Source organism: Equus asinus, chromosome 22 (assembly GCF_041296235.1).
Source record: "Equus asinus isolate D_3611 breed Donkey chromosome 22, EquAss-T2T_v2, whole genome shotgun sequence".
NCBI lineage: Eukaryota > Metazoa > Chordata > Mammalia > Perissodactyla > Equidae > Equus > Equus asinus.
The window spans coordinates 14,538,578-14,564,891 of record NC_091811.1 but is presented as its reverse complement, the minus strand read 5'-3'; the positions used below and the strand labels follow the sequence as shown (position 1 = coordinate 14,564,891).

Genomic DNA, 26,314 nt, shown 5'->3' with positions numbered 1-26,314 from the left:
ACATCTGGGCCAGGAAGTAGCCTCCCCACCCCCCGGGGCAGCAGAATGCAGGCGTGAGGGAGCCTTGTCCACCATCACAAGGAATCACAGAGTCCCCAGTGCCAGACCTGGCAGCAGACAGGTTAGTCAGTCCAACTGCTTCCTGCTACGGATGAGGGGACTATTTAAGAAGTTAAAGAATAAAAGAACAAGAGAATAATCCCACAGTAAGTAGAAGGAAGGCAATAATAAGACAAAAGCAGAAGTAATGAAATATAAAATAGATATACAACAGAAAGGATTGACAAAGCCAAAAGTTACCTCTAGGAAATGACTAATAAAATTGACAAACCTCTGATAAGACTGACGGTGAAAAAGAGCATCACACAGGTACCAACTCGAGGGCCACAGCCACCAACACTGCAGAGGTGCCAAACAGAGACAATACCACAAATAAACTGTCAATAAACCACAAACTTCACGGCAATAAGTTTGAAAACCTTCACAGGATGAACACTACCAAAAAAATATCTTACTAAAACTCTCTCAAGAGAAAATAGAAAACTTGAGCTGTATAACCATTGAAGAAATTTGAGTATGTGGTTAAAAATCTATCCACCACCTCTACTCCCCAAAAAAGCAACCCCGGGCCAGATGATTTTACAAAATGCTCTGACACACAGACGGAACAGGTCGTTCCAATCTCTTATTGACTCTTTCAGAGAAGAGAAAAAGAAAGAAAATCTCCAAATGCCTTTTTACGAATCTAGTGTAAAGCTAAAAACAAAAACTAAACCCAACAAGGACAATGTAACAAAGGAAAACACCAGGCCACTCTTGCTTATAAGCATAAATACAAAATTCTAAACAAAATATTAAGAAACTGAATCTAGCATTGAATAACAGCAATAAAAAAAGATACACCAGGACCAAGTTAGTTTGTACTAGGAATTTTAAAAGATAGTTAAATATTAGAAAATCTGTTTATATAATTCACCACGTGAACAGATTAAAGGAGAAAAACAATATGGCCATCTCAATAGATGCAGAAAAAGCAATCAATAAAATGCAACAGTTACCCTTTTTTTACTGAGATATAGTTGACATAAAACATTGTATTAGTTTCAGGTGTACAATATAATGATTTGATATTTGTATATATTGCAAAATGATCACCACAATAAGTCTAGTTAATATCCCATCAAGACTTATTCTTGATTTTAAAAAACCAGCAACCTTGGGACAGAAGCAAGCATCACAGTCCTTTAAAGGGCACCCGTCAAAGCCCCAGCTCAAGGCTGCGCTTCAGAGCAAAGGTGAGCGCTCCCGCCACACGAGGACGAACGGAGGACCACCACCACTTCCAGTCACCCAGTGAAGGAAGACGAGAAGAAAAGTGAAAGAAATGATAATCGGGGAAATAAAACTGTCATTATTTCGAACAGTCTGATTATCTCTGTGAAAAGCCCTAAAGAATCAAGAGGAAAAAACCTGAGAATTACTACAAAGGAAAAATTTGTGGCCGGTTAGGAGCCATTCCTCCTATGCTCCCCCCGCCCCCCGCGCCTATCCTGGCCACTCTGTCCTTGTCCCCATCTCCTCCTGGGACCCTCCTCTCAGCAACACGCCCAGACTCCAGCCACACTCGCCAGGACCAGCTCGGCAGGGGCAGCGTGGCCACCCTCACTCCCTCCGCAGGCTGGACTCTGAGCGCAGCTGAGCAGAGTCTCGCTGGAAGGGCCTTGTCCTCTGCTGGCAACGGCATCACTGGCGTGGAACATGGGGTTTCTGGCCTCAGGGACAGGGCCCTTCCCATCCCACCTCAGCTGCCCTCAGGGCGTTGGTGAGGGTGTGGGCGGAGAAAGCCTCAGAATGATCGTGTCTGGAGTTTTGGCTAAATCCTGGCTACAGCAGTGGGTTGGGTACTGACTCTGTGGATGGACCCAAGGCATCGAGGGCTCTCCTCTCTCTGTCTGCATCACCTGGCAATTCTGCGCTTGCCTCCCCAACCCATTGCGAGATGTCCTGACTGTGCCAGTCGTCAGACAGGAAGCAGAGTGCCTGAATGCAGGGCACCGGGGCCCAGGGCTCTAGCCTGTCTCAGCCCCATGTGACCTGCCAGGCTTGGCCCTCATCAGCCCTCAGCCGTCCTCCCCAGGCCTCTCTGTATTGATGGGTGGTTAACAGGCTTTTCATCCCTGTCAGATCCAATTGGCCCTTGTTACGTCCCTGAGCAGCTAAACCTGCAGGGCAGCCACGCACACTGGGTCATCAGGGAGCGGGCACATGAGGACTAGGGTGGCAGGGAGAGAGGCAGGCAGGGAGACGAGGGGAAGGGTCCGGGAGGGCTCTGGAAGGGTCAGAAGTGGTGAGCATGTGGAAGAAAGGCAAGGGGCTCAGACAGGAAGGACACCAGCGAGGTCTCCTTCCCAGAGCGCTGAGGGGCACCTCTGATGAGGGCCACATCTGACCCTCAAAGAGGATGACTCTTGTACTCAGGAAAGCGAGGGGCCCATTAGTTACCTACTGCTGCTTAACAAATCACTCCAAAACTCAGCAGCTTAAAACAACACAAACGTACTACCTCTCACTGCGGGTCAGGAATTCAGGGTCCCTCATAAGGTTGCAGCCAGTGTCAGCCAGGCCTGCAGCCATCCAAAGGCTTGACCAGGGCTGGGGGATCCACTTCCACAGTGGCTCATTCACCTGGCTAACAAGCTGGTGATGGCTCCTGGCCAGAGGCCTCAGCTCCCTCCACGTGGGCCTCTCAGCCAGGCCGCTTGAGTGTCCACATAGCACGGCGAGTGGCTTCCCCGAGAGCAAGTGGTCCCAGAGATCAAAGTGGGAGCCACAGTGCCTTCAATGACCTAGCAGCAGAAGTCACTCACCATCATCCCAACACACACTCTGTGGACCAAGGGTGTGAACACAGGAGGTGAGGACCCCTGGGGGCCATCTTCAGGCCAGCCACCACAGGCCTAAGGGGAAAAGGAGGTAGGAGTTGGGCAGAAAGGGTTACCCAGGGAGCTCCTCCTGCGCCCTGGCTATTCTAGGACAAGATGCCAGCCTTTCCTGCGAGCCGACTCTAGCCCCACAAACTCCAGGCTCCATCCTCCCGAATCCCAGTCCCCCAGGCCTCCTAGTCTCTGTCCCTCTCGCCCCAACATGATTCCGTTCCCTTCTCCTGCCCCAAATCCATTCCCATAACCCTGTGCCCTCCCCTCAGTAGCCAAGGGCTTACAAGGCTGACAGGCTGGGCAGCTTACACTCTCTCTCTCTCTGACCAGGGTGGGAGGAGTTCTGACCTGAGGACCCAGAGCCTGCATCCCTGGGCAGTACTGGGACAGAACGAAAGGGCCCAGGTGATGCTTCCTGTCTGTGGGGGCAGCAGAGACAGCAGACCCTGACCAGAAGTTAGGCGTCTGCCGCAGGGGGGGCTGGACTTGGAAGGCGGTTTGGAAGGTCAGCTAGAGGTGGCACCCAGGTGATTCCCAGAGGCCCCAAACCAGAGCCAGGCCCTGTCTTAAGGGGGCCTGCACTGACCGGGTTTGGGAAGCTGCAGAAGTGGGATGCCCCTGTAGTTAAGACAGCCCTTCCGACCTAACACACACAGACCACCACCTTGCCCACGGTCAGGCCACTCATCAGGGGGCAGGGGCTCCAACCTCAGCAGAGCTGAAGGCCCTCTTCAGCTCCTAGAACTCTCCCAGCCTGGGGGCAGGGGGTGGAGGGCACTGAGCATACCTTAGCCCACTCCTCAGCTCCTGCAAGCGCAACCCACACCTTAGACCCAGCAAGGGGCTCTCAGATGAGACAGGAGGGGGAGAGTCCAAGCCAGGCCTGCACCAAGGCCCAGCCTTGTCAAAGGGGACACAGGGGAGAACCAAGGTGAGTGGTTGGGGACAGCAAACCCCAAGACACCAGCAGCCTTGGAGAGCCAGCGCCTGAGGAAGCCCAGCCTAGGGAGCAGGGGGGACTCCCAGGGGTAGCTTGGGGTGCCAAGAAAGGGGGGACAGGCTTAGCCTCACAGAGTGGAGGAGTGCCACAGTAAGATAAAAATGCTTTTGCCTACAGAAGCGATCCCAAACACCAGAAAATCCAACTGAGTTCTTTTTGGCTTTGGAGTCCCCTCCGCCACGGAGGTCTGCTGTGGCCTGACACCTTGGTCTAGCTTTGAAATTAAACTTAGCCACCACCCTTCTTTGGGAAAGGGAAGAGCCTGGGTGGGAGGGTCACTGATCCAGGATTAACAGCATCAGAGGGTCTACAGAATGGGAAGTCCACACATGAACAAGACAGAGTTGGTGGCCGTCCTGCGACTACCCCCTTCTGAGACATTGAGACTCCTGAGACCACTGGCCTTTGGTTTCCCCCTCCTGCTCAAGCAAGGGTTCTGGTTCCCTCTCTTGCCCAAAGGTTCTCAGCTCTTCCCCCAGAGCACAGCTTATGAATTCAAATGCCTTCAAACATGAATGCGTAAAAAGTCCAGGTGTGAGTAATAGGGAGTGGTGGAGCCTGTGTTAAACTGGAAAATGCCTAAAGTCATTCACTTAAAAAATTTTTTAAATATCATACTGGCCAAACAAATCATAGCTGCCAGACGAGGCCTCTGGCCACCAGTTTGAAACTCCGACAGTCTAGGACATGAGACGAAAATGGATCCCAAGCTTAACTCCACCCCTGCTCTTTAAGCGCGCGGGCGCGCACTCACACACAGCTGTATTAGTACCTGGGCACTTTAAAGAGTCAAACTGTTGCTCCTTGCCCATGTTGTGGACCGAGTGTGAGTGGGTTCCCAGGAGCTGTGAGTTGGCTGGAAGTCCCTTTCCCTGACACCCTGTTTCCTTCAGCCCCAGCCCGCCCCATCCAGATCCCTTTGGACCCGCGGGCCATGGAGGCTCTACCCTGAGCGCTGGGGCTGGAGGGAGGAACGCCCGCAGACACGCTGCCCGCCGCCGCAGTCCCCGAGCCGAGCCGAGCCGAGCCCCTCCTCCACGCGCTGTGGGTTTGAAGCCGGGGGAGCCGGGGCAGCTGAGTCCCGGCGGACTACGTGGGGCGGAGGACGACGGGAGAGGGCAATGCGTGTCCGCAGAGGCAGAGAGACTGCGAGATTCAGCACTCAGGGCGCAGAGCGCGGGCGCCCCACCCACCTGCGGAACTGCGCAAACGCCTGCGACGAGCTGAAAGCGCCAGGCCCCACGCAGGCGCACTCGGGGGAGGCGGCGGGGAGCCGAGAGCCTGCCTCGCCTGGGCCCGTGTCTCCAGCCAGCTGGGCTGCCCCAAAGCAGGCCGACTCTCTTGGGGAGCCCCCGGGGCAATGGGGAGAAGGCTGTGGGAAGCATTTGGCTTCCAGAGGGTGAGAGCTCACACAGGGAAGGGAAGGAGAGCCGCGCAGCCTGTCCCTCCATCGCGAGGGCGGGGGGAGGGCGCTGTCCTGCTTGTGAAGGGTGCTCGGGAGGTCGGAGGCGGCACTGCTCCTGCTTCCCACCAGGCGGCAGCAGAGAGCACCATGCCTGGCCCGCGCCTCCTTCGGACAGGTTCCCTGGTCTCACAAATGAGAGCAATCTGGCTGAGGCAGTTTCTCTCCATCCCTCTCTCCATCCCCTTCTCCGGTGCCTCCTTCTTTCCCCACTAACTAGTCTAAGAAGGGTGAGCACAGGTGCACGGAGCAGTCCAGAGGAAGGCAGAACGGGACTGCCAGAACCCAGGAGTCTGGACATCTGCTTGTGGCCAGTGTGCCAACGAACTTGTTCTCACCAGCTGAGAAGCCTACATGTCTGGGCAAAGGATGATGGATACTCTGAGGATGGCCTGGGGCTGTCAGGATGGAACTCACCCTGGCCAGATTTTCACTCTGTCCACTGGGCAGACATGTACCTATGCACCATTCCCCCTACCCCACTCCCATCCCTCTCCTGGCTTCCCTTCTGAACACAAGAACGTGGAACTTATCCAGCCCTGCCTTCCTCCTCCAGGAAGCCTTCTCCAGCCAGGGAAGGGTCTGGTGATTTGGTAGGGACATGGGGAGAGAAGCACCCTCGACACACACCTCCGTCTCTGTGGGAGACCAGGGGGCTTTGCAGACGCCAAGGCCTCCGCTGGGGGAAGGGAGACGGAACATGGCAAGAACAAAGGGTCCAGAGGACATCTGGTCAGATGAGTATGGGCTGGCAGAAAGAATACCGAGGTGGGGCACCAATCTGGGGGGAACTGCTCATGGCCTTCACAGAGGGGACCTCCCTCCCTCCTAGCCCAGCACTACAGAATGGAGCAGAAATGGGGCGAGGTAAAGAAGGCTAGCACACGGCGGCAGGCGATCCATACGTGCTTGTTAACTAAGGCAGGAGGCTGTAACGGGGAGAACACTGGCCTGAGAACAAGGTGACCAGGTTTTAGTTGTACATCTGGCCTGGGGAGCTGTGTGAACTTGAAAAAGTCTCTTTGTCTCTTTGGTCCTCAGTTTCCTCATCCATGGAGTCAGGGGGTTGAACAAAAGCAGGATGGCAAATGGACTGCCTGAAGCACTATATCTACAAGGATTGAGGTGGGAAAGGACCTGTGATGGGTTAGCAATGTCTTTTTTTGGGCAGAGGCCCATAGAGACATATGTGCTGTGTATTTGCAAAGTCAAGGGATTGTGTCTAAGTCCCTTCCATTCCAGTGAGTTGATGACAGCATTGCAAGAGTGTGGAACTGAAGCTGGAGCTGGGAACACCTTGAGAGACCACCTCCAGTTAAACTCAAGACAATGGTGGCATGTGAAGGTTTGCCTCCTGGCCGTTTCTCTAGTTCCTTCGCCATGAACTCCAGAACGCTAAGCCTCATGAAGGACCCTGTTTAATGGAATGTCAGAATCCAGTGTGGTGTGTTCAGTTGCCACTTCCAACGCGGTATGTTCCATTGGGCTCTCTGAATCAGATCATGGCATACAGTAAGCTCGAACAGGAAACATCCCTGCAGTGGGAGTTCCCTCACAATATGTGTTAGAATCAGACCACCCTCCTTTATAATAAGATGGTGTGTTCCGACAGGGAGTCGCTTCATAGCATGGCATGTCCCAGGGGGACCACCTTTAGCCCGTCAGGAAGAGCTGCTGCAGCTGAGGAGAGGAGAGGAGGCTGGCGTCCCTCTGGGGGTCCCCAGGGACATTGAAAGGTTCTCAGCAGGACTGTGGTAGGGGACAGAGGCGAAGGCTGTCCATTGGAAGTTAGTGAGTGGCCCTGACCGAGGTTCCTGGCTCAGTAGCCACTCAGCTTCCAGCCACATCCTACAAGTGGGTCTCTTTCTCCCCAGATATCAGCCCCTCCTTCGTTGGGGAGGGCCTGCAGGCCTGGTCTGCGCCACCATCCAGATACAGGTGCTGCTGGGGTTTTGGCAGGCTGGGGTCAGGGGCGATGAGCTGTCTCAGGCGCTGTGGAGAGAAGAGGGGGTGAGTGGGTGGTATTGGGGAGAGAGGCAGAGATGTGTCCTCATGTCTGTGTCCCCAGGGGCCGGCAGAGCCAGGCACAGGGGGCGGCTCAGTCGAACACAGGTGAATAAACGACTGAATATCTTGAGAAGAGAGAAGAGGCAACGAGGTGGAGATTGAGCGTGTGAACTGCCTGGTCTCAGTTGCGGCTCTGCACCGATGACCTGTGCAGTCTTAGGCAACCCGCTTAGCCCTGCAGGCCTCATCTGTACACTGAGCAGGATGACAGTCACACCTCTGAGAGCAGGGCCTGGCCCAGGGTAGGTGATCAATAAGTCTTTGTTTGTTCTTCTTCTTATTATTATATGCTTAATAAGTATCTATTTTTTTCTTATTCTTGGTAGCACTACTGTTACTGTCATTATTGGTGTTATTAGTGCCATCTCCTCCTGCTCCTTCTTGGCTTGACTGCCAGTGTGATGACTGGAATCACAGCCACCTTCTCGTGACCATGAGGTCATGAGCATGATGATGAAAAGACAACATGCTCATGAGGGAAGTGCAAAAAGATAGGAAGAGGCTGGCTCTAAGGGCCTCTTTAAGCAGCTGAACCAAATGCCGGAAACCTCTGTCTCTGGTCTTCTTGACATGTAAGAAAAAAATAAGTCTATTTGCTTATTGCAGGTTGGGTTTTCTGTTACTTGTAGGCCAGATGGATTTCTACAGATGTAATGTCTTTGTGGGACACAAGCTATATCCCCTTCCAGGAAGGCATGTCCCAAACTCTAAACCGGGAGCCTTTTGCTTGTGGCTCCCCAGGCAGGGTGAAGAGAAGAAGCCAGGAGACTGTGCAATGAACTGTGATAACCGGTTATCGGTTTCCTGAGATCAAGGACTCTGGGCTCTATAAACTTCTGTGTCTGGGCCCATTTATGTTTTTGTTTGTTACTTGTTTCCCCCTAACCCTTTAACAGTTTACCCTTGGTTAACCTGCCCAGATGATCTGCTGGAAGTTGGATTCTGAAGGTGTGGGAATCTAGGACTTTTGAACATTTCTGAAAATGAAACCACTGGACTGGTCTTCAAAGACCCTCTCTTTAAGGTTCCCTGGACTGAAGGGCTGCTGTCCACTTGGAGCCAGCCCCAGCCATGGTGTCCACCCTGTCAGCACCCTCCTTTAATGCGTCACCTCCCCCAGCCACCTACCTTCTTGAAGGAACCCTGAGTCTTCAGGAGGGTGATGATGATGAAGAGTGGGACGCAGACCATGGAGGAGAGAGCCAGGAACCAGCCAATGAAGTACCCCCAGAGAGGGTACACGTAGATGTTGTTGTATTTGAGGGGTGTGTACTTGCTCAAGGAGAAGAGGAAAGTGGCCTGGAAAGAGGGAGGGGGAGAAACAGATGAGATGGAGAGCACTGAAACCCTTTCCTCAGCTACTTAACTATCCAGTGACAGAGGACAAGGTAACTACACTGTGGTGCATCTATGAGGTGGGATAGTAAAAGCCATTGCAAATTATGAGCCAAGGCATCACTCACGTTGAAGACTGAGACAGGAGTAGATGTAAAGGAAGGAGGAGGGATGCAGGAGCCCCAAGCAGACAGACAGACAGACAGACCAACAACTGGGAAATCAGACAGATGGATGGAGGTGCAATGAGAAAGGTATGGAGCAGGAGCAGGAATAGATGACAGCGACGGTAAAGCAAAGAGCTGGATGAGATGGCCCAGAAAAGAGGGCAGAGGAACCAACACGGAAGAGGGAATGGACCAGTCTCCCGAGGTAGACTGGACAGGCAGGGAAAGAGCCCCAGAGCTCAGGCTTCCTGTTCCTCATCTCCCCGAGTCTGCTGAAGGCAGGAAGGAAGAGCAGGGTAGCTGGGTGGGCACATACCAGGCAAAGTCCAGGGGTCAGGAAAAGCCAGGAGATCTTCACCAGGGGCCATGGCCGGTAGCCAATCATGTCCTCAACATTGTCATAGAAACGGTCGGCTCCTGCCCAGGACGTTGGGGAAAGAGGGTGAGGACAGGAGGTGGGAACAGCTCGTGGGGATTTGGGACCTGGCTTTGTGCCCTTCTTCCCACCCTGTGCAGGGAGCCTGGATAGGGCACATAAACGAGGTGGGGCCCTGGCACACCAGCCACAGCACAGGGAGTGGGGAGAGAGAAGGGGCTGCTGCCAACAAGCTGGGGCCCTTGAGAGTCCCCTGACCTCCCTGTGCTTCCTCTTGTGTCCCTGTCTAGGGATGAACACCCCACCATGCTAACAACAGAGGAGGCAGGAGCCTAAAATGGGGCTCAGCAGCGGGACAAATGCTTGTTTATCTGTGTAGCAGAGACGAATTCAGTTTCAAGTCAAAAACAGCGAAACAGCCAGGGTGCCACTGTTCAAGCAGAGCATGCTAAACTCAATCCAGGGCCAGACAGCTATGGGAACGAACACCAGTCCAGAGGCCAGGCTCCAGGAACCTGTGTGCATCCGAGTACAGCACGGGGAGAGGGCTAGTTCATGTGTGTGAGCACACTGACTGGTTTTGTCCCGTTTTGTTTAATGTCCTTAGGTTTCCACATCTGCTGTATCCTCTGATTGGTCAAGACACTGGAAGGCCCTCTGACCTCCCCTCACTGAAAAGTACCTTCCTACTGACCCCTGATGTGTGAAATGACCATTAAAGAGTCATTCCTATGGCTCCTAAATTTCTCCCCAGTTAAAAACCAGATTCTAGCTCGGTAGGTGTGACCTATTAAGGCTTATCGCCATTTATACCTCACTGTGATTGAATTTATCAGATCCTGTCTGAGAACGAGCTTTGAAAAGCTGTAGGGGACTCAGGAAGACAGGACATGCTTGAGTGGGTAGGTAGGAGACGTTTCCAGGAAGAGGAAAGGACCCCAAATAGGAAGGCTTACGGTAGCAAAAATAAAAACTTTCCTACTCATGACTTGTCCTGAGGCCCTCCCATGTGGCACCCACTTACCCTCCCTGCCCTACGCCTCATGACAGTGGTGATGTGTTCCCCTAACCTGGTACAGTGAAGCCAGACGGACCTGGGGTGTGATGACGGCTCCTCCACTTACTAGCTGTGTGAGCTTAGGCAAGAGACCTAACCTCTCTGAGCCTCACTTTCCCTCTGTAAAGGGCTGTTGTGCCGATTGTGAGAAAGCAAGTGACACAACCAGCACAGTGCTTGGCACACAGTAGTGTGTTGGCTCAGTAACTGAAGGTTTCTCCCCTATTATAACAGGGACAATAACAGCGTGGGCACCACGGCATTCAGCACCACCGCTTAGCTAGCTCTGTTAGGGGGCCAGGGCTGTTGGTGGAAGTCAATGGAAGGCAGAATTCAACCAATACAAGAAAGAAATGCATAACAGCCACAATGGAAAAGCCCACCTCAAAAGCACAGCAATGAGCGTCCTGTCCATGCAAGTGTCCAGGCACAGTCTGGTGATAGCTTTGAAAGGGAATGTAGGAGTCTGTGGACGGTCAGACTAAATGGCCCTGAAGCTCCCTTCTGAGTAGGATGCCCACCGTGAAGGGCCTGGGGGCCTCTCTCTGTGCATTGTTATTTACACTCACTATTCAAGGAGATGGGGTTTGTCATTATCACAGCTCCACCTGCCGCGATGAGAAACTCTCGGGTTCCCAGCAGTGGATAAACTCCCCGGGTGAAAAGAACCAAGACAACAATACAAAGACTTGTGGGAACAGGGACCAGCACACCCCATCTCATCCTGGGCAAATCTGCCCTTAGCTGGGCCCCAGCAGCACCTCCTCCCCACCCCCATTTCCCCACTGCCCCCACCCCACTCACCATACACCCAGCCGATGCAGATTACTTCAAACACTGCAAGGAAGAGCAGGCATGTGCCACTGCAAGCGTAATAATCAAACAGCTGGAAGATGTACATCCCGCCCTGCGGAGAAGGAAGGGGAGCTGGGCCTTGGCCAGTGGAGACAGGGGCACGTTCTGCCCAAAGGGAGAGGCCAACACCCATCAGGGTGCCAGCCTGCCCAGCCCATGGGAAGTCATTCCTTGCATCTAAAAGGAGTTTGCCCTGCCTGGCCCTGCCTTCAGGCCCCTCTTTTAACATTAGGACAACAATCTCAGACGTCTGCAAGGACACAGGGAACGGGGGGACACACACTGTTTTGTCTGCCTGGCACCCCATCTTCTGGAAGTTGACACTACCTCACTCTAGGTGTGCTCCTCTCCCTGCTCCAGGCCTGCAGAAGAGTCACGGCCAGACACTGGCTGCGCTCTCTTTCCTCTGGGGCTGATCGGGTGGCAGAAGGGAAGTCTGAAGCTGCGCCAGCCTTCTTTAACATCAAGAGGGAAATCTGGCTAGGAATGAAGTTACTAGAGGAAAGGGGAGCCAGGAGATAGAGAGGAGCATTTATGACGATGTCATTAGAGCAACTGGATCCAGCCATGCCTGAAACCAAAATAGCTCTAGACTTTTCAGTTTCCTGACCCCAAAATTCCCCTTTCTGCTTAAGCCAGCTTGCATTTGGTTTCTGTTACCTGAAGCCAAAAGAGAAGTAACGAATACAGGTATGTTCCACGGTGTGGTGCCTATAACCATGCTATGAGGGAGGAAGGGCTGGTGTCAACACCCCCATTTAGCAAATGAGGGAAGGGCTCTGAGAAGGGTCAGTGGTGTCCCCCATGGCTCCCTCACCCTGGAGCCCAGCCTGCAGGCTACACGCCCCTGCTCACCTCGGTGACCAGGAAGAGCCCTATCAGGTAGCACGTGACGGAGATGGCGAGGATGAGGAGCTCTCGCCGCCCACTCTTCCGGAGCTGCCTGGGGAACATGTCCACGAAGGCCGTCACCAGGCACTCCATACAGACAAACTGTGGGCAGGAGGGAAGTTGGGGTGAGAGGGGCCGCAGCCCTTGGACCGTCCGTGGCACAGCCTCACACAGCAGTGCAAGGAAGGGTGCAACGGGCAGAAGTGGGGGTGCCCTGAGGGAGGCCAGCCCTGCCCTTGGGCACATCTCCAAGAGGCTCCCAGCAGTGAGAGTTGGGGGGGAGATATGCTCTGTCCCCACGGCTCAGGCGCAGGGCTGGGCAGCTGGAGGGAGACTGGAGGGACGTTTGGGAGGAGTGTCCATGTTTGGGGAAGGGTCAGGCCCGGGGAAACAACGCAGGAAGCCCCCTCCCAGAAGAGGGTTTCAGGGCGGGGGTCACCCAACCAACCTCAAGGATAAGCCCTGGACAGTGGAGGGGGCCCAGAATGTACGGTCAGGGGAGAGGGGTTTGGGAGAAGGAAATGCAGGAGCTGGCAAGAGGGCCACCAGGTCAGGGAGGGGCTGCACGGGGGTGACGAACCTGACTGTCCAGCCCGAGGAAGATGAGCATGATGAAGAAAAGGCAGGACCACAGCTGGGACAAGGGCATCATAGTCACAGCCTTGGGGAATGCGATGAAGGCCAGACCAGGACCTGCCCACACACAGCACAATCAGGGGAGTGCGCTCTCGCTGCCCTAGGGAAGAGCCCTGTCCGGAGGTGCGGTGTGTGGGTGTGCATGAGTGAGTGTACGTGTCTGGGACTGTTCAAGAGGTCAGGGTGATTCCGCCCATTATTTCGCTCTTCCTAGGTGCTGGGGAGCATGCTCTTCCTCCATCCACGCAAGTAACCCATCCATTCCCCTCTCCCTCCCCCCACCCCAGTTATGGAGGCCCCGCCCTGTGCCAAGCATGCCCCCAGATGCTAAGAGGTCCACCACCCAGCTTCTGGAACACTGCCTTTCTGTAGGAGGGATCTGTGTGCTCTGACCCGCCTTCCCCTCAGGTCCCAGACAGCAAAGTAGCACCTACCTGACTCAGCCACTTCAGAAATGGGCACCCCCTGCTCTTGGGACATGAAGCCCAGGATGGAGAAGACCACAAACCCGGCTGCAAAGCTGGTGGCACTGTTTAGGAAGCAGAGGGCAATGCAGTCCCTGCGGGGCAGGGTGAAGACAGGCAAGACAGGAAGGAAAAGGGAGAAAGATCCACCGTGGAGGACAGATCAAACGACAGTAAGAGGGTAAAGAGAGGAGAAAAAGACAAAGATGAGGTGTCAGAAGGTGAGAGAGGGAAGGGAGGGAGAAAAGGGAGGAGAAAAGACATTCAGTCTGGGAGATGAACTGCAATGTCAGTCTGACACAGCTTGTAACTCCCTGAAAACAAAGGAGGAAGGCCTGGGCCCCCTGACTGAGTCTCATCCAGGACCCCGCCCTCCTTGGACCACAGGTAGGCAGGGTCCTCAGAGGCCCCAGCCGCCGTCCCTACCTGTAGCAGTTGTTGTGGTACTTGTTGTAGCTGCCCAGGGCTGTCAGGCACCCCTGGCAGATGGCAAAGGAGAAGAAGATCTGGGTGCCGGCGTCCATCCACACCTACGTGAGACCCCAAGACAGTGGTGCAGGGAGAGCAGGAGGGAGCCTGCCAGGGCCTGGGGCCAGCTGACCAGAGACCCAACCCATTCCCCCACAGAGCTGGCCTGGCCCCTCGGGGCTCCCCGAGAATCGTGTCCATCCCAGCTCTCCATTAACAGTCCTCGTCTGCTCACAGGCAGGGCCCACTTTTAATCTGGCTCTGTGAGCACTTAGTAAGCACCAAACACAGTGCGTTACTTGAATTTCTTAGGTGGAGTCCACACCCCACGGCTGTGGCCCAGAGCTGGCAGGCCTGCCTGCAGGGCGAGCCAAGAGGCACCTGCACTCACTCAGCAAACAGACTGTGCAGCCCCGATGGGGCGAAGGGGCTGCTCCATTCAAATATAAAGAAAAACCCACCAGGACTCTATGGAGGACAAAGAGTGTGCTCGGACAAGAGGAAATAGAAACGGCCAATAAACGTGGGGAAATGTCCAACCTCACAGTACTAAAAAAAGTAAAGTGAAAAACAAAATGATACTGTTTTGACCGATCAAGTTATCAAAGATGAAAATAAATTATGATTGAACCTCTTGCGGCCTGCAGAAAGAAGGGCCCCCTGACATAGGCAGTGGGAGCCTCCATCGCTCTAGGCTGGTACATGTCAAGAACCTTAAAACGTGCACACTGTTGGCCTTAGTGACCCCATGTCTAACTGCAGTCAGGAAATAATCAGAGGTGTGGTCACTGATTTAAAGGCAAGGTGTTCATTGCAGCTGTATATACAATCATAAATTAGAAAAACACATGACCTAAATGTCCCAGAACAGAGGGAGACTTGAGTAAATGACGACACTGGCCCCAGGTGTGAGCACTCAGAGGGCGCGGGTCCTGGTCTGCTGGGCACACAGCCCATCGCCAGCACAAGAGCTGGACTGGGCACTTACAGGTCCTCAGCACATTTGGTTGAATGAATGAATGAATGAATGGATTATGGAGGAAAATTATGCAAGGTTAAAAATGACATTTACAAATTAATAATATGGGGAATGCTTACAATATGACTAAAGTGAAAAAAAAGGTATTTGTCTCTATATAATTACCTCAACTACGTTAAAACACAGACACACACATACCACGTAGAAGAAAATGTCGGAAGGAAATGTACTAAAATGCTAACAGAGATTACAGCTGAGTGGTGGGATTACAAAAGATTTTTAGTTTCTTTTTCATATTTTCTTCCATATAGTCTAATTTTTCTCTAGTGACATCTATTGCCTTTAAACCAAGACAAGACCAATCAAAGATTTTCAGAAGTGCAGATCTGACTTAGGGTGGGAGACGTCTGGGGAGATGGTCCCCAGCACCGTACTCACCTGGGGGTCCTTGAGGCGAAACAAATCTGGCTTCAGGTAATAGATGATGCCCTCGTAGGCTCCGGGCAGGGTGATGCCGCGGATCAAAAGGATGATCAGCATCAGGTAGGGAAAGGTGGCTGTGAAATACACCACCTGGAGGGGAAGCAGGCCAAGGTCACTCCCGGTGGGGACACAGCAGCCAGGAGGTGACAGGAGTTGCGGTGGTCCTCCTGTCACCCCTCCCCAGGCAGCACAGCCACGCCCAGCTGAGTGTCCAGCACGTTCTTAGAGACAGCTGAGTGGGGGCGAGCGCATGAAACTTCCCACACCTTCCTGGATGCATTCCAGTGGGTCTAGGCTCCGCGGCAGGGTGCGAGATGCACAACAGCAGGGCCAGGGGGAAGGAGGAAGGACAGGCAGGGGCGCAGGTTTCCAGCCATAACATTTCAAAGACTCTTTAAATCCAGAATCTGGTCTCCCTTAACCGCTTATCCTGGCTGTTCTCCCCAGGACCCTGGCGAGGGTGGGATTCCCCTTCGCCACAGGGAGGAGGACCAGATTTGTTCAGTGCTCTGTGGGGAAGTTTAAACTCTATTTTCCAGGCTTAAGCCTGGGGAAGCAGCAGTGGCCTGACCTCAGGAATCTGGAGATGCACAGAGGGGGCCCCACTCTGCCTTGCCCAAGCTCAGCCCTCACCAGAGGCGGCGGCATTCTCTGTTCTATTCCTATTAACTGTTTTCATCGTTACGATCACATTACCGTTACAACAATCTGGGAAGGGAGGCTGCTGCAGGAACAGGATAACGAGAGGAGTCGGGATCCTGTCTATTCCAGCCTCACAAAGCATGAAACATCAGTCTCAGATTCTCTGGGTTGGAATTAATGCTCAAGTCTGAACTCTCTCTAAGCATACAACAAGCCACTGTTGTCCGTTCTTAGCTACAACCCCTCCAAAGACTGGAGACTCACCACCTCAAAGACAGCTCTGTTTGCTGGTCCATACTAAACATTGTCTTGATGCGTTGTTAAATACAAAAAGCAAGTCACAAGAGTATATGATCCTAATTGTGTAATATACACACTTAATAGACACTGATACACACATGCATACACATAAAAGGAACCAGAAGGCTGCCCAGCAAGAAGTGGCCAGGATGAGCGGATCCAACCTGCCGTCATGCTGATGCTCTGCACTGATGGCTGCGACGGAGTGCTTCCATGTTTCTTACCTTGCTCTCGACATTACTTACTTAAACAGGTCATTTAAAGTCATATTGAAAAAGAAAGTCTTGGCTTATACTGAGCTCAAATCTACAGACTTCCCCTGTTCTCACTATGCCTCTCCCTTAAAGAATCTTTCTTTCAGTTCTCCAGAGAGACCCCTGGGAGTGTCCCTATGGACTCCGGGGGCCACAGAGAGCTTACCAAGAGCCAGAACACCTCACCTTGCCTGTGATCTTGACCCCCTTCCAGATGCAGAAGTAGCAGACGACCCAGGCAAGCAGGAGGCACAGGGCCAGCTCCCAGCGCAGGGCCCCCAGGTCGTGGATGCCCGAGGTGATGCCCAGGGTTCGTCTCCTGATGGATTGGGAAAAATTAATAACCAGCAGAAGGACTAGAGAGGACAACTTGCCTCTGTCATCAAGTCTCCTGATTTTAGAGCTGACTCCACAGATCTCATATTCCAGGCTTCCCCCACCCCTATCCCACTCCACCTGCCCTGTGGCATACCACGTTCCCACCTGTGGTCTGCATGCCCCTGGCTGTTAGAAGACCAAATCACGTAATCCCATAGGTATCTTTGTCTTTCTAACTCATCCAGCTTTCTCTGTTGTACAGAGAGAGAGAGAGAGAGGGAGAGAGAGAAAGTGAGTGAAGGTGGTGAGGAATGTATGAATGAGTATATGGAGAGTTGATATTTATATTTGCAAGTTGATGAGCAAGTATATGGGTATCAAATGGACAGGCTGAATGTGTGTTAGTATCTAAAGATGCATATGGGGGTGATTTAAATGTGTGTGTGAGAGTGTAGGTAGACAGGTGTGAGGTTTGGGTAACGTGAAGGCATATGTGTGTGAGGGTGTAGGTAGACATGTGAGAGTGTTGGTGAATAAGTGTCGGTTTCAGGTAAGTGTGTAAGAAAGTAGACACATGTGGGCATGGGTGTGTAAGGATGTAAGTAGTCATGTAGGAGAGTGGATGTGTGAGTGTAGGTTTTGCCACTTTCTGTGGTATAAATACTCCCACTTTGGCCAATTTCAAGCTACCAACATGACATCACTGATCACAAAGTTGGGAAGAGATGTGCACAGTCAGTTCTCCTAAGCTGGTTCAGACTGTTTGCCAGACACCACTGGACATGTGTGGGTAGATGTGTAAGTGCAGGTGGGTGTGGGGGGTGCAGGGGGATGTGAGGTGTAGGTAGGCATGTGTGGGCGTGCAAGTCGATATGGATAAAGTGCGAGTCTAGCTGGACACAGGCAGATTTGGGGTAAGGGTGTAGGTGGACGGTGTGGGTAGATGTGAGTGTTCCCTCATCTCTCAGCGATGTGTGGGGTGGGAGGATGGGAGGAGGGTAAGTGCTAGAAAGCATGCACAGGGACGCTTAAACTTGCACCCCAAGTCCTAGGCCTCAGACATTTAGATTTCCTCTGCTTGGGGCCCCCTGGCACGTGGCATCCAGGCCCAGCACTTACTCCCAGAATTCCATGACAGGAGAGGTGAAGTTCTCAGAGGGGGTCTCTGTGCTGGCTCCCGAGTGGTTCAGAAAGTCCATGCAATGCTCTGTTGGGGACAAGGTGGGTGCGTTTCAGCTAGGGATGAGACGGGGAGAGGTGCCCACACACCCTAGTCCCCTGAGCCTCTGGCCTTGCAGCCTGGCAGTCCCCCTCATTCCCAGTCCCAAAGCTTCCTTTGGAGCCCCTACCTTCCAGAGTGTCAGGAGTTGACTGCTCGGGTGGTCCATGGGACCAGCCCCCCGCCACACGTACCCTGCATTACTCCTGTTCCAGTGACTCTGGTTGCCCCTCTGGCCACCCCGCCAACCTCTGACACAATCCAGACTTCAGATCCACTCAGCCCCACGTATGGACAGCACTCTCCTGACTCGCCCAGCCTGTCTCCACTCGATAGATAAACGGACTGAATCCCCGCGCCTGCCCTTCCCCGGCCTGGGATGCCACTCACACGGCAGGCTTTCTCCTTGCTTCAGCCCTCAACCAGCACTTCTCCCTCCGTCAGGATACAGTCACTGCACTGTGTCTTTCGCCCATCACCATCTGCAACTGTTTTGTTAATTTGCTTGTTTCTACCCCCAGGCTGTACGCTCAGCGAGGGCTGGGTCCACGCTGCTCGTGTTCACCCTTGACTCCTAGCACCCAGCACAGTGCTTGGCACACAGCAGGTGCACGATAGATATTTGTTAACTGAATGGATGAGGGAGTGGTGCTAAGCCCTTGCAGTTGCATGACACATTCACAGTCCCACTGGGTTCTCAGTTCTCCTAGTGGCTGATCTAAAGTCCCACAAAAGGCTCAGTGGCAGCACTGGCACCAGAGCTCACTTAGCTTAGCTTTGAGGCAAGTCCCACCATGCGCTCCGTTACTGTTTGCCAATCACCAGCAACCACGAGACCAGCCCTAGGGAGAGGCCCCGTTCCAGGGGCTCAAACGACACATACCTGTGTTCCAATTATGGGTACAAGTGGTCCAGGGCAGCTCGGAGGTGAAGGAGCTGAACAGGTAGAAGAGAGCCCAGGCAAGGATGACGATGTAGTAGATGTTCAAATAGGACTCGATGACCACAGACGCCGTACCAATGCCTTCGGGAGCGCAGCAGGGGAGGGGTGGGAGCAACAAGAGAATCCAAGACATCAGCATTAGCCAACAAAAGTCACGTGGAAGCTGCCAGTTGTGGCTAGAAGGGTACTGGGTGCTATACAAAAAGAACCACCAGGGTTCATTTATTGGCATGAGAAGCCATTTACAGCATATTTTTAAATAAGAAAAGCAGGTTACACAACACTATCCTATTCACTCTCCCATTTTTATAACATATTTTTGAACGTACATCTTTTTCTTTTTCACAGAGAAAACTCTGGAAGGATCGTCATCAGAAAGCTAACAAGTGGTTCTCCAGGTGATAGGGTTTCAGTTCACCTTTTAAAGTTTTTTCTCTTTTTGCCTATCTGCATTTTGTATCTTTTCCTATTACAATCATGCATTACTTGTGAGATGAAAAGCGGCAGGAAGAACAAAGGGAAAATTTGGCAAGAATCAGTCTCAAAATAGGAGCAAAGCCCAGAAGCCACCAGCAGGGACGAGCGCCGCGGTGGCTGTCCGAAGGCCGCGCCCGGACCCGCCGCGCCTGCAGGCTCCGCAGCCGAGCCCCCGGAGTCTGTCCCCCAGCCGGCCCCCCAGTCCTACCAAAGTGGGAGCTTTCCCTCGGTGATTTTGAAAGCAGCACGCTGCCAGGGCGGCTGGCGGTCCCGGGGTCTGAAAGCCAGCCCGGAGGAGTGGGGCCGGGACTCGGCCGGGTTAGGACCCGCCCGTTTGTCCTGCGTCCCCGAGGCCGTCCCGGGAAGTCGATGCCCAAGAACTATTAAACGAAGGACTGGTGGAGAGCCACCCGGTAGGACGTCGGAGGGCTGGTCCGAAAATCAGTGCTGACTGTCCACAAAGCGCCCCCTGCGCCCGGCAAGCCCACCCGATGGTTCCTATCGCCGGGCGACCGAGGCAGGCGGGCTTTCCCGCGTGGGGACCGGCAGCCTCGGGCTGGGCCGCGGGAGGGCGGCGGCTGGGGCTGCTGAGGGCTGGAGGACCCCGGGGGGCGGCGGCGGGCGGGATGTTTAGAGCGCGCAGCCGCCCGCAGATCCCTTGCGCCCGAACGCGCTGTACTCTCAGTGGTCAGGTTTCCATCCTTCTCAGGAGACAGTGTTTTCCCACCATGCCCACCTCTGTCCAACCTACTAAGTTTGGTGGCAACCCCAGATAGTCTAGTCTCTGGGGCTCCCTTGGGGACTAACGTGGGGAGAAGAGCCCTCTCTCCATTTCAAATATGCAAGGAACCTCTCAGGGACAAGGAGACCCCTTGGGTTTCCCTCTGGCCTCCAGGGGACTGGCCCAATCAGTAAAGATGGAGTGGTGGAAGGACACCACAAACTGCTCACATTAGTGCCAACAGATCCCTAGAGAGAGGGGCGGGAGCTATCCCTAACACAATCCCTAACACAGGAAGGAACGCGGACTTCCAGCTCAGGGAGACCCGGGTCCAAATCCTTAGTGAGTGCCTCCTTTTTCTCATCTACAAAATGAGGTTAATAGAGTTATTACTGGAGGATTAGATGAGGAAATGCATGTAAAGTGCTTCCATGAGCCCTGACATATAGTAGGGCGCAAGAGATGCTAGACATCATCATCATTATCATCACTGTTATTATATACTTTGGAGCTATGTCTGGGACCATGCCATATACTCAGGAACATATTTTCCATGAAGCTGATAAAGATCAAGCTTCAGGGTTCCTCACTTGCAAGGGCCCTTTCCAAGGCTCTGTACCTAATTTTGCATTTGTAATTTTGTATTGTCTTTCTTGAGGAACACCTTCCTCCCCAGGATGTATAAGCTTTGGGCCCCACAAAGTCTGATTATACTTCCTCTGTCTCCTGCAACACTTAGCAAGGATGAGAGGGGATGAATGAAGGAGGCAGTGAACGGGAGGAAAAGGGGAGGGGCGAGGCGTGATGCTGGCCCGAGAGGAGGGCAGGAGGGGGACCGAGAACACTCACCCTGGAGAAGGGGACAGATCTTCCTCCAGGCCGTGACGCTGCCCTGGCTGGTGTACTGGCCCAGTGCCACCTCCAAGAAGAACACTGGGATGCCGCAGGTGAAGAAGAAGATGAAGTATGGGATGAAGAAGGCTCCTGCGGAGGAGAGGGAGGCAGAGGCTGAGGCTTCCAGCCCAGGGCCCCTCCCAGAGCTGTGCTCCAGCGCCCGCCCTGCCATCCTTCATCTCCCTCCTCACAGCCTAACGGTTCCCTCCTGTCTGCAAGCAGGGACAGGCGGAAATTTTCCAGTCTGAACCCTGCTCAGCTGAGGAAAGACCTTTGAGGGGAAATAAATGGAAATTTAGGTGGAAATCCTAATATATGCACTATTTATTTTCTCAGTTTGTTTCACAAATGTAGTCAACTTATTATTTTTGGAACAAAAACATGTGTTCTGTATATTTTGATATGCTTATTAAATTATTGTTTGTTACATTTTAGAGAAAAACAAACAAAAACACCTTGGAAAAATTATTTTCCCTCTAACAATTTTCAGAGGGTTTTTTCCCTCCACCAGGCTCTGATCTGAACCAGGCTCCCAGCAGAGGGGGCCATTCCTCACTCAGGCAGATCCTCAGGAACTGGGCTCGCAGGTGCCATTGGATCAGGTACTGACCTACAGGCCCCAATGGGAGACCAGGCCTAAAAGACATCCAGCAAATCACATGCAAATGGAATGTGAAGATGCCCTGAGCCCACAGTGCCCACTGCAGTCACTAAGGCACACACCTCACCTCAGACGCATATCCATGGGTGAAGGAATTATTGTCTAGTGCATAGTAATAACCCTGACACATACTTTGTGCTTACTGTGCATAAGGCACTCATCTAAATGCCTCACTAATGTCAGAAACCTCACAAAACAACTGCCCATGGGGGAGGTACTGTTGTTACCCCCATTTTACAGATGTGAACACTGAGGCCAGTTTGACGATTCAAAAGCTGAGGCAGAGGGGAGGAAACTGAGCCACAAACCCAGGTGGTCTGATCCTGAGTCTGTGCCCTTAACCACTATATTATAATGCCTCTCAAATAATCCATATTACTTTGTAGAAAAACTAGAAAGTACAAAGGGAAAGAAAGGAAAAAGCATTGTATAGTCTTCTAATTCTCTTACAAACACACTGGGTTTTTTTTGCAAAAATGAGAACCTACTATATATTACTTATACGCATTTTAAAATATGCATCATGAATCTCTTTTCATGTCAAATACATATCTCCATCATCATGCTGGTGGCAGTAGAGTCCTACGCCCCCCGTAGGCAGCTATCCTAGTCTAAGTCACAGCACCGTCACTGGCCTTCTTGGTTGTCTCATTACACACTGCTGGGATGGGGACCGTGCCCACATCCTTGTGCACTTGTCTAATTTGCTCGTTAGTATAAATTTTCAGGGGAGGAATTGCTGGGTAGGAAGTTATGTACGTTTTTGTGTGTGCATGTGGTAAGATATACATAACATATAGGGAGCCACAGCAAGCCAGTACCTCTCCACCAAGTCCTGAAGTCCTTTTAAACTCTGTATTGCCTTTACATCCTGACTAATGCTAGAGTGTTAGTCAACCCAGGGCCAACAGCACCGCTGACCCTGGCTTCAGTGGCTTGGATGGTTTCAGGGGCTAGGCTGAGGGACAGTGTTCAGGAGAAAAGATGTGGCTGGGGGACTCTCCCAGAGGACATGTTATGGGAAGCTTGTGGGGGCACATGACCCATAGGCTCCTTCCCACGGGCTGTGTGGAGGTGGTCCCTCTGATACAGCAGATGGCTTCAGTTCTATTCTTGGAATGTCGATGTCAGCCCCACGGAAGCTGGGGTGCCCTCAGGAGGCCTGGACCCCAGGACTCAGGCCGAGTCCACCCTGAAAGGGCAGTGCTTGGCCTGGGGCTCTGGGAGCAGTGGGCGGTGGGTGGTTCTGGACCAATTAGAGGGCAGCCTCCATCCTTGGCCTTCTCCCTGGGTTTCCAGCACGCTATCACTGCAAACACCCTCCCTCAAATGAACTTCTCAGAACCCTCGCTTTGGGAGGGTGACCCAGCCCACAATTCTCTTGGCGTCTGCCCAGGCTGTGGGCACAAGCAGCCCGGTGCTGCCCCACAGGGATCTGTGGAGGCAGGGCAACTTGAGGCTTGTTTAACCTCCCTCCCTCGGCTCCAAGGCATGCCTTGCTACCCCTGCCCACTGCTCCTTCCTGAGCCACTGACAGTCTGGAAACTCAGAATTTCACAAAGTTCTCTTTCGGAGGGTACCGTATCTTAAGGATAATCTAGTTTAGTGGCTCCCTGCTTTTTCGTAACCAAAGATGTTATTAGACCATTATTACATTATTATTATTTTTCATCCCTTTTGAATGATTTTTCTCTATAGAACTGTGTTTAGTCACTAACAATTAATTTATCTGCATGTATTAATAAAAACCATATTTAACTGCCAACCAGGGCTTATTTATGGTCAGCTTGAGATAAACCCTATTGCCACAATGAATTAGTACAATCTTAGCCTAGAGTGAAAAATGGACATTTGGGTTAGACTGTGAAGTCGTGTTCCTACATAAATCCATTGTTAAGTTGTCTGAAATAAGGAAACTAATTCCTAGACCTTCATTACTTCCTCCTTAGACCCCCAGAGACCAGGGACCCCGGATTGGGACCCCTGACCTTGTGTAGCCCCTCATGTTAAAGATGACAGAAGAAGAGAGAGGAATGGCACCATGTCTTTCCCAATAGTTAGGTTGGGACAGAGCTAAAGTAAGAACGCCAAGTCACAGAGAGGACACAGTAAATGTGATGCCACCTACTCTGGTCCTGCCATTTCACAGATGGCCCAGGCTCAGCCCAGTGTCATGCATGCTGTCACAGGTACTGGTCTCTCCACCCCAGCCCATGCCAGTACAGAGGCTACAGCCATAGCCACTGGGCAGGGCAGAGGCAGGGAGAGCATCAGAACCCCAAGCCCTGTTTCCTGGGCCCTCGTTCTCCCTCCTTTTAGATGACGGGGCCAGATGCATACGGAGGGGGAGCCCCTGGCTCCCAGGGCCTGCTGCTACCAACTAGCTCTGTGGTCTTGGGCAAGTTGCTGAACTCTCTGAGCTCCCGCAACCTCCCCTATGAGAGGAGGGCTCAGACTGGGTCATCTTTAGCTCAAGCTCTAACATCCTATATGTCCAAGAAACTGTGGCCCAGGACAAAGAAATAAGCTACCACTCCTACCACTTCTTCCTGCCTCCCTAATCTCAAGCCCAGCACTAGTCCCCCACTCCCAGTCTTGGCTCCATAGTCCTGACCCACCCAGGAAATCCCATTTCTGTTTTCTTTGGAGTCATCACTTCAAGCAGCTTGCAATGATAACTCTAAGTTTTAAGTCGCAGAGCAAGATACATGCTTAATAAATGTTTGTCAAATTAAATATAAATAGCGTTTAGAAGGATTTTCTGGGGCCAGCCCGGTGGCGCAGTGGTTAAGTTCGCATGTTCCGCTTCTCGGTGGCCCGGGGTTTCCCGGTTCGGATGCCAGGTGCGGACATGGCACCGCTTGGCATGCCATGCTGTGGTAGGCACCCCACATATAAAGTAGAGGAAGATGGGCATGGATGTTAGCTCAGGGCCAGGCCTCCTCAGCAAAAAGGAGAGGACTGGTAGTAGTTAGCTCAGGGCTAATCTTCCTCAAAAAAAAAAAAGAAGGATTTTCCAAACAATGGTTATCTTTAAATGGGAATGTTTCTTTTTCTTACCTTTCTAGAATGTTTCTAATATTCACAACATATCATTTCCACAAGAAGATAAAGGTATTTTCAAAAGGCAAAAATGGGGGCTGGCCCCGTGGCCGAGTGGTTAGGTTCGCGCGCTCCGCTGCAGGCAGCCCAGTGTTTCGTTGGTTCGAATCCTGGGCGCGGACATGGCACTGCTCATCAGACCACGCTGAGGCAGCGTCCCACATGCCACAACTAGAAGAACCCACAACGAAGAATATACAACTATGTACCGGGGGGCTTTGGGGAGAAAAAGGAAATAATAAAATCTTTAAAAAAAAAAAAGGCAAAAATGAATCTGGCTTTCACAAATAAATTCACATAAATGAATTATTCCATTTATGTGAAATATTTCATGTAGGTAAACCCAAGGCCACAGAAGGCAGATTAGTGGTTGCCAAGAGCTGGCAGGAAGAGGGAAGGGAGAGCGACTGCTAATGGGTACAGGGCTTCTTTGGGGAATGATGCGAATGTTCTAAATCAACTGTGGTGATGGTTGCACAATTCTATGAATATACTAAAAAGCATTTCATTGTACATTTAAAAAGATGAATCAGGGGGCCGGCCTGGTGGCGCAGCGGTTAAGTTCTCACGTTCTGCTTCTCGGCGGCCCGGGGTTCACCAGTTCGGATCCCGGGTGCAGACATGGCGCTGCTTGGCGAGCCATGCTGTGGTAGGCGTCCCACATATAAAGTAGAGGAAGATGGGCACGGATGTTAGCTCAGGGCCAGGCTTCCTCAGCAAAAAGAGGGGGATTGGCAGTAGTTAGCTCGGGGCTAATCTTCCTCAAAAAAAAAAAATATATGAATTGGGCCCCTCCCCACCATGGCTCTGCTCATTTTTACTACCAGTGCTGAAAAGTAATAAAATTATGTTTTTTAGTTTAAAAAAACCACAGATAAGATAATATTATTTCTCGGATCAAAACTCTTCAGTGGCTCCAATCTCACTCGGAGCAGAGCCTACAAGATCTGAGCCCTCTTACCTCTCTGACCTCCTCTCCTAGTCTTCCCCCATCTGCCACCCCCCTCTCTGATGTTCCTCAAACGTGCCAGTTGCACTTTCCCCCCAGGACCTTTGCACTTGCCCTTCGCTCTTTTTGGAATGTGCTTCACCTGAAGTCTTTGCTCACATGTCACCTCCTCAACAAAACCTTTCCTGGTTACCTTATTTCACAATCCACTCCCCACCCTGTGACCTGGCATTCCCCAGCCCTCTTCCCTGGTCTGCTTCTTGCCATTCCGCTCACCACCGTCTCACACACCACATGTTTTGTCCGTAATCTTCTACCCTTCACTAGACTATCACACACCAGGAATATGTTCTGTTTTGCATCTAGAACAGTGTGTGGCACATGGTAGGCCCACAATATTAGTTGAATGAATAAATGACCCCTATCAACAACTGACATTGTATAGAGTAATGAAGGAGCTTATCAAAGACTTGGATTCCTCGGTCCTGCCCTTTGCCTCATTTAATCTTCACAGTAGCACTGTGGGGTGTCATCCCATTTCACAGAGGGGGACACTGAGGCTCATGGTGGAGCTAGAACTCAAGCTCAAGTCCTCCCACTCCATTCCAGCCTCCTTCCATTTTACCCGTTGCCCAGCCAGGAGGCGTCCAGGCAGGCG

At 52.3% G+C, this 26,314-nt stretch overlaps 1 protein-coding gene across 6 annotated transcripts in view; it reads right to left on the bottom strand.

Annotated features, from left to right (window-relative positions):
- Nucleotides 1-26,314, bottom strand: part of SLC6A12 (solute carrier family 6 member 12) — a 35,005-nt gene that overhangs the window by 3,695 nt on the left and 4,996 nt on the right. For all 6 annotated transcript variants that reach the window (XM_070494359.1, XM_070494360.1, XM_014841796.3 and 3 more), the window contains 13 exons: nucleotides 20,900-21,034; nucleotides 18,793-18,933; nucleotides 17,810-17,897; nucleotides 16,559-16,691; nucleotides 15,132-15,266; nucleotides 13,673-13,776; nucleotides 13,217-13,341; nucleotides 12,727-12,839; nucleotides 12,111-12,248; nucleotides 11,205-11,307; nucleotides 9,284-9,384; nucleotides 8,594-8,764; nucleotides 5,130-7,390 (listed from right to left, as the gene is read on the bottom strand). In XM_070494359.1, coding sequence (XP_070350460.1) covers nucleotides 7,247-7,390; nucleotides 8,594-8,764; nucleotides 9,284-9,384; nucleotides 11,205-11,307; nucleotides 12,111-12,248; nucleotides 12,727-12,839; nucleotides 13,217-13,341; nucleotides 13,673-13,776; nucleotides 15,132-15,266; nucleotides 16,559-16,691; nucleotides 17,810-17,897; nucleotides 18,793-18,933; nucleotides 20,900-21,034 — 1,631 coding nt within the window. In that variant the 3' untranslated portion in view covers nucleotides 5,130-7,246. The remainder of the gene's footprint in view (nucleotides 1-5,129; nucleotides 7,391-8,593; nucleotides 8,765-9,283; nucleotides 9,385-11,204; nucleotides 11,308-12,110; nucleotides 12,249-12,726; nucleotides 12,840-13,216; nucleotides 13,342-13,672; nucleotides 13,777-15,131; nucleotides 15,267-16,558; nucleotides 16,692-17,809; nucleotides 17,898-18,792; nucleotides 18,934-20,899; nucleotides 21,035-26,314) is intronic.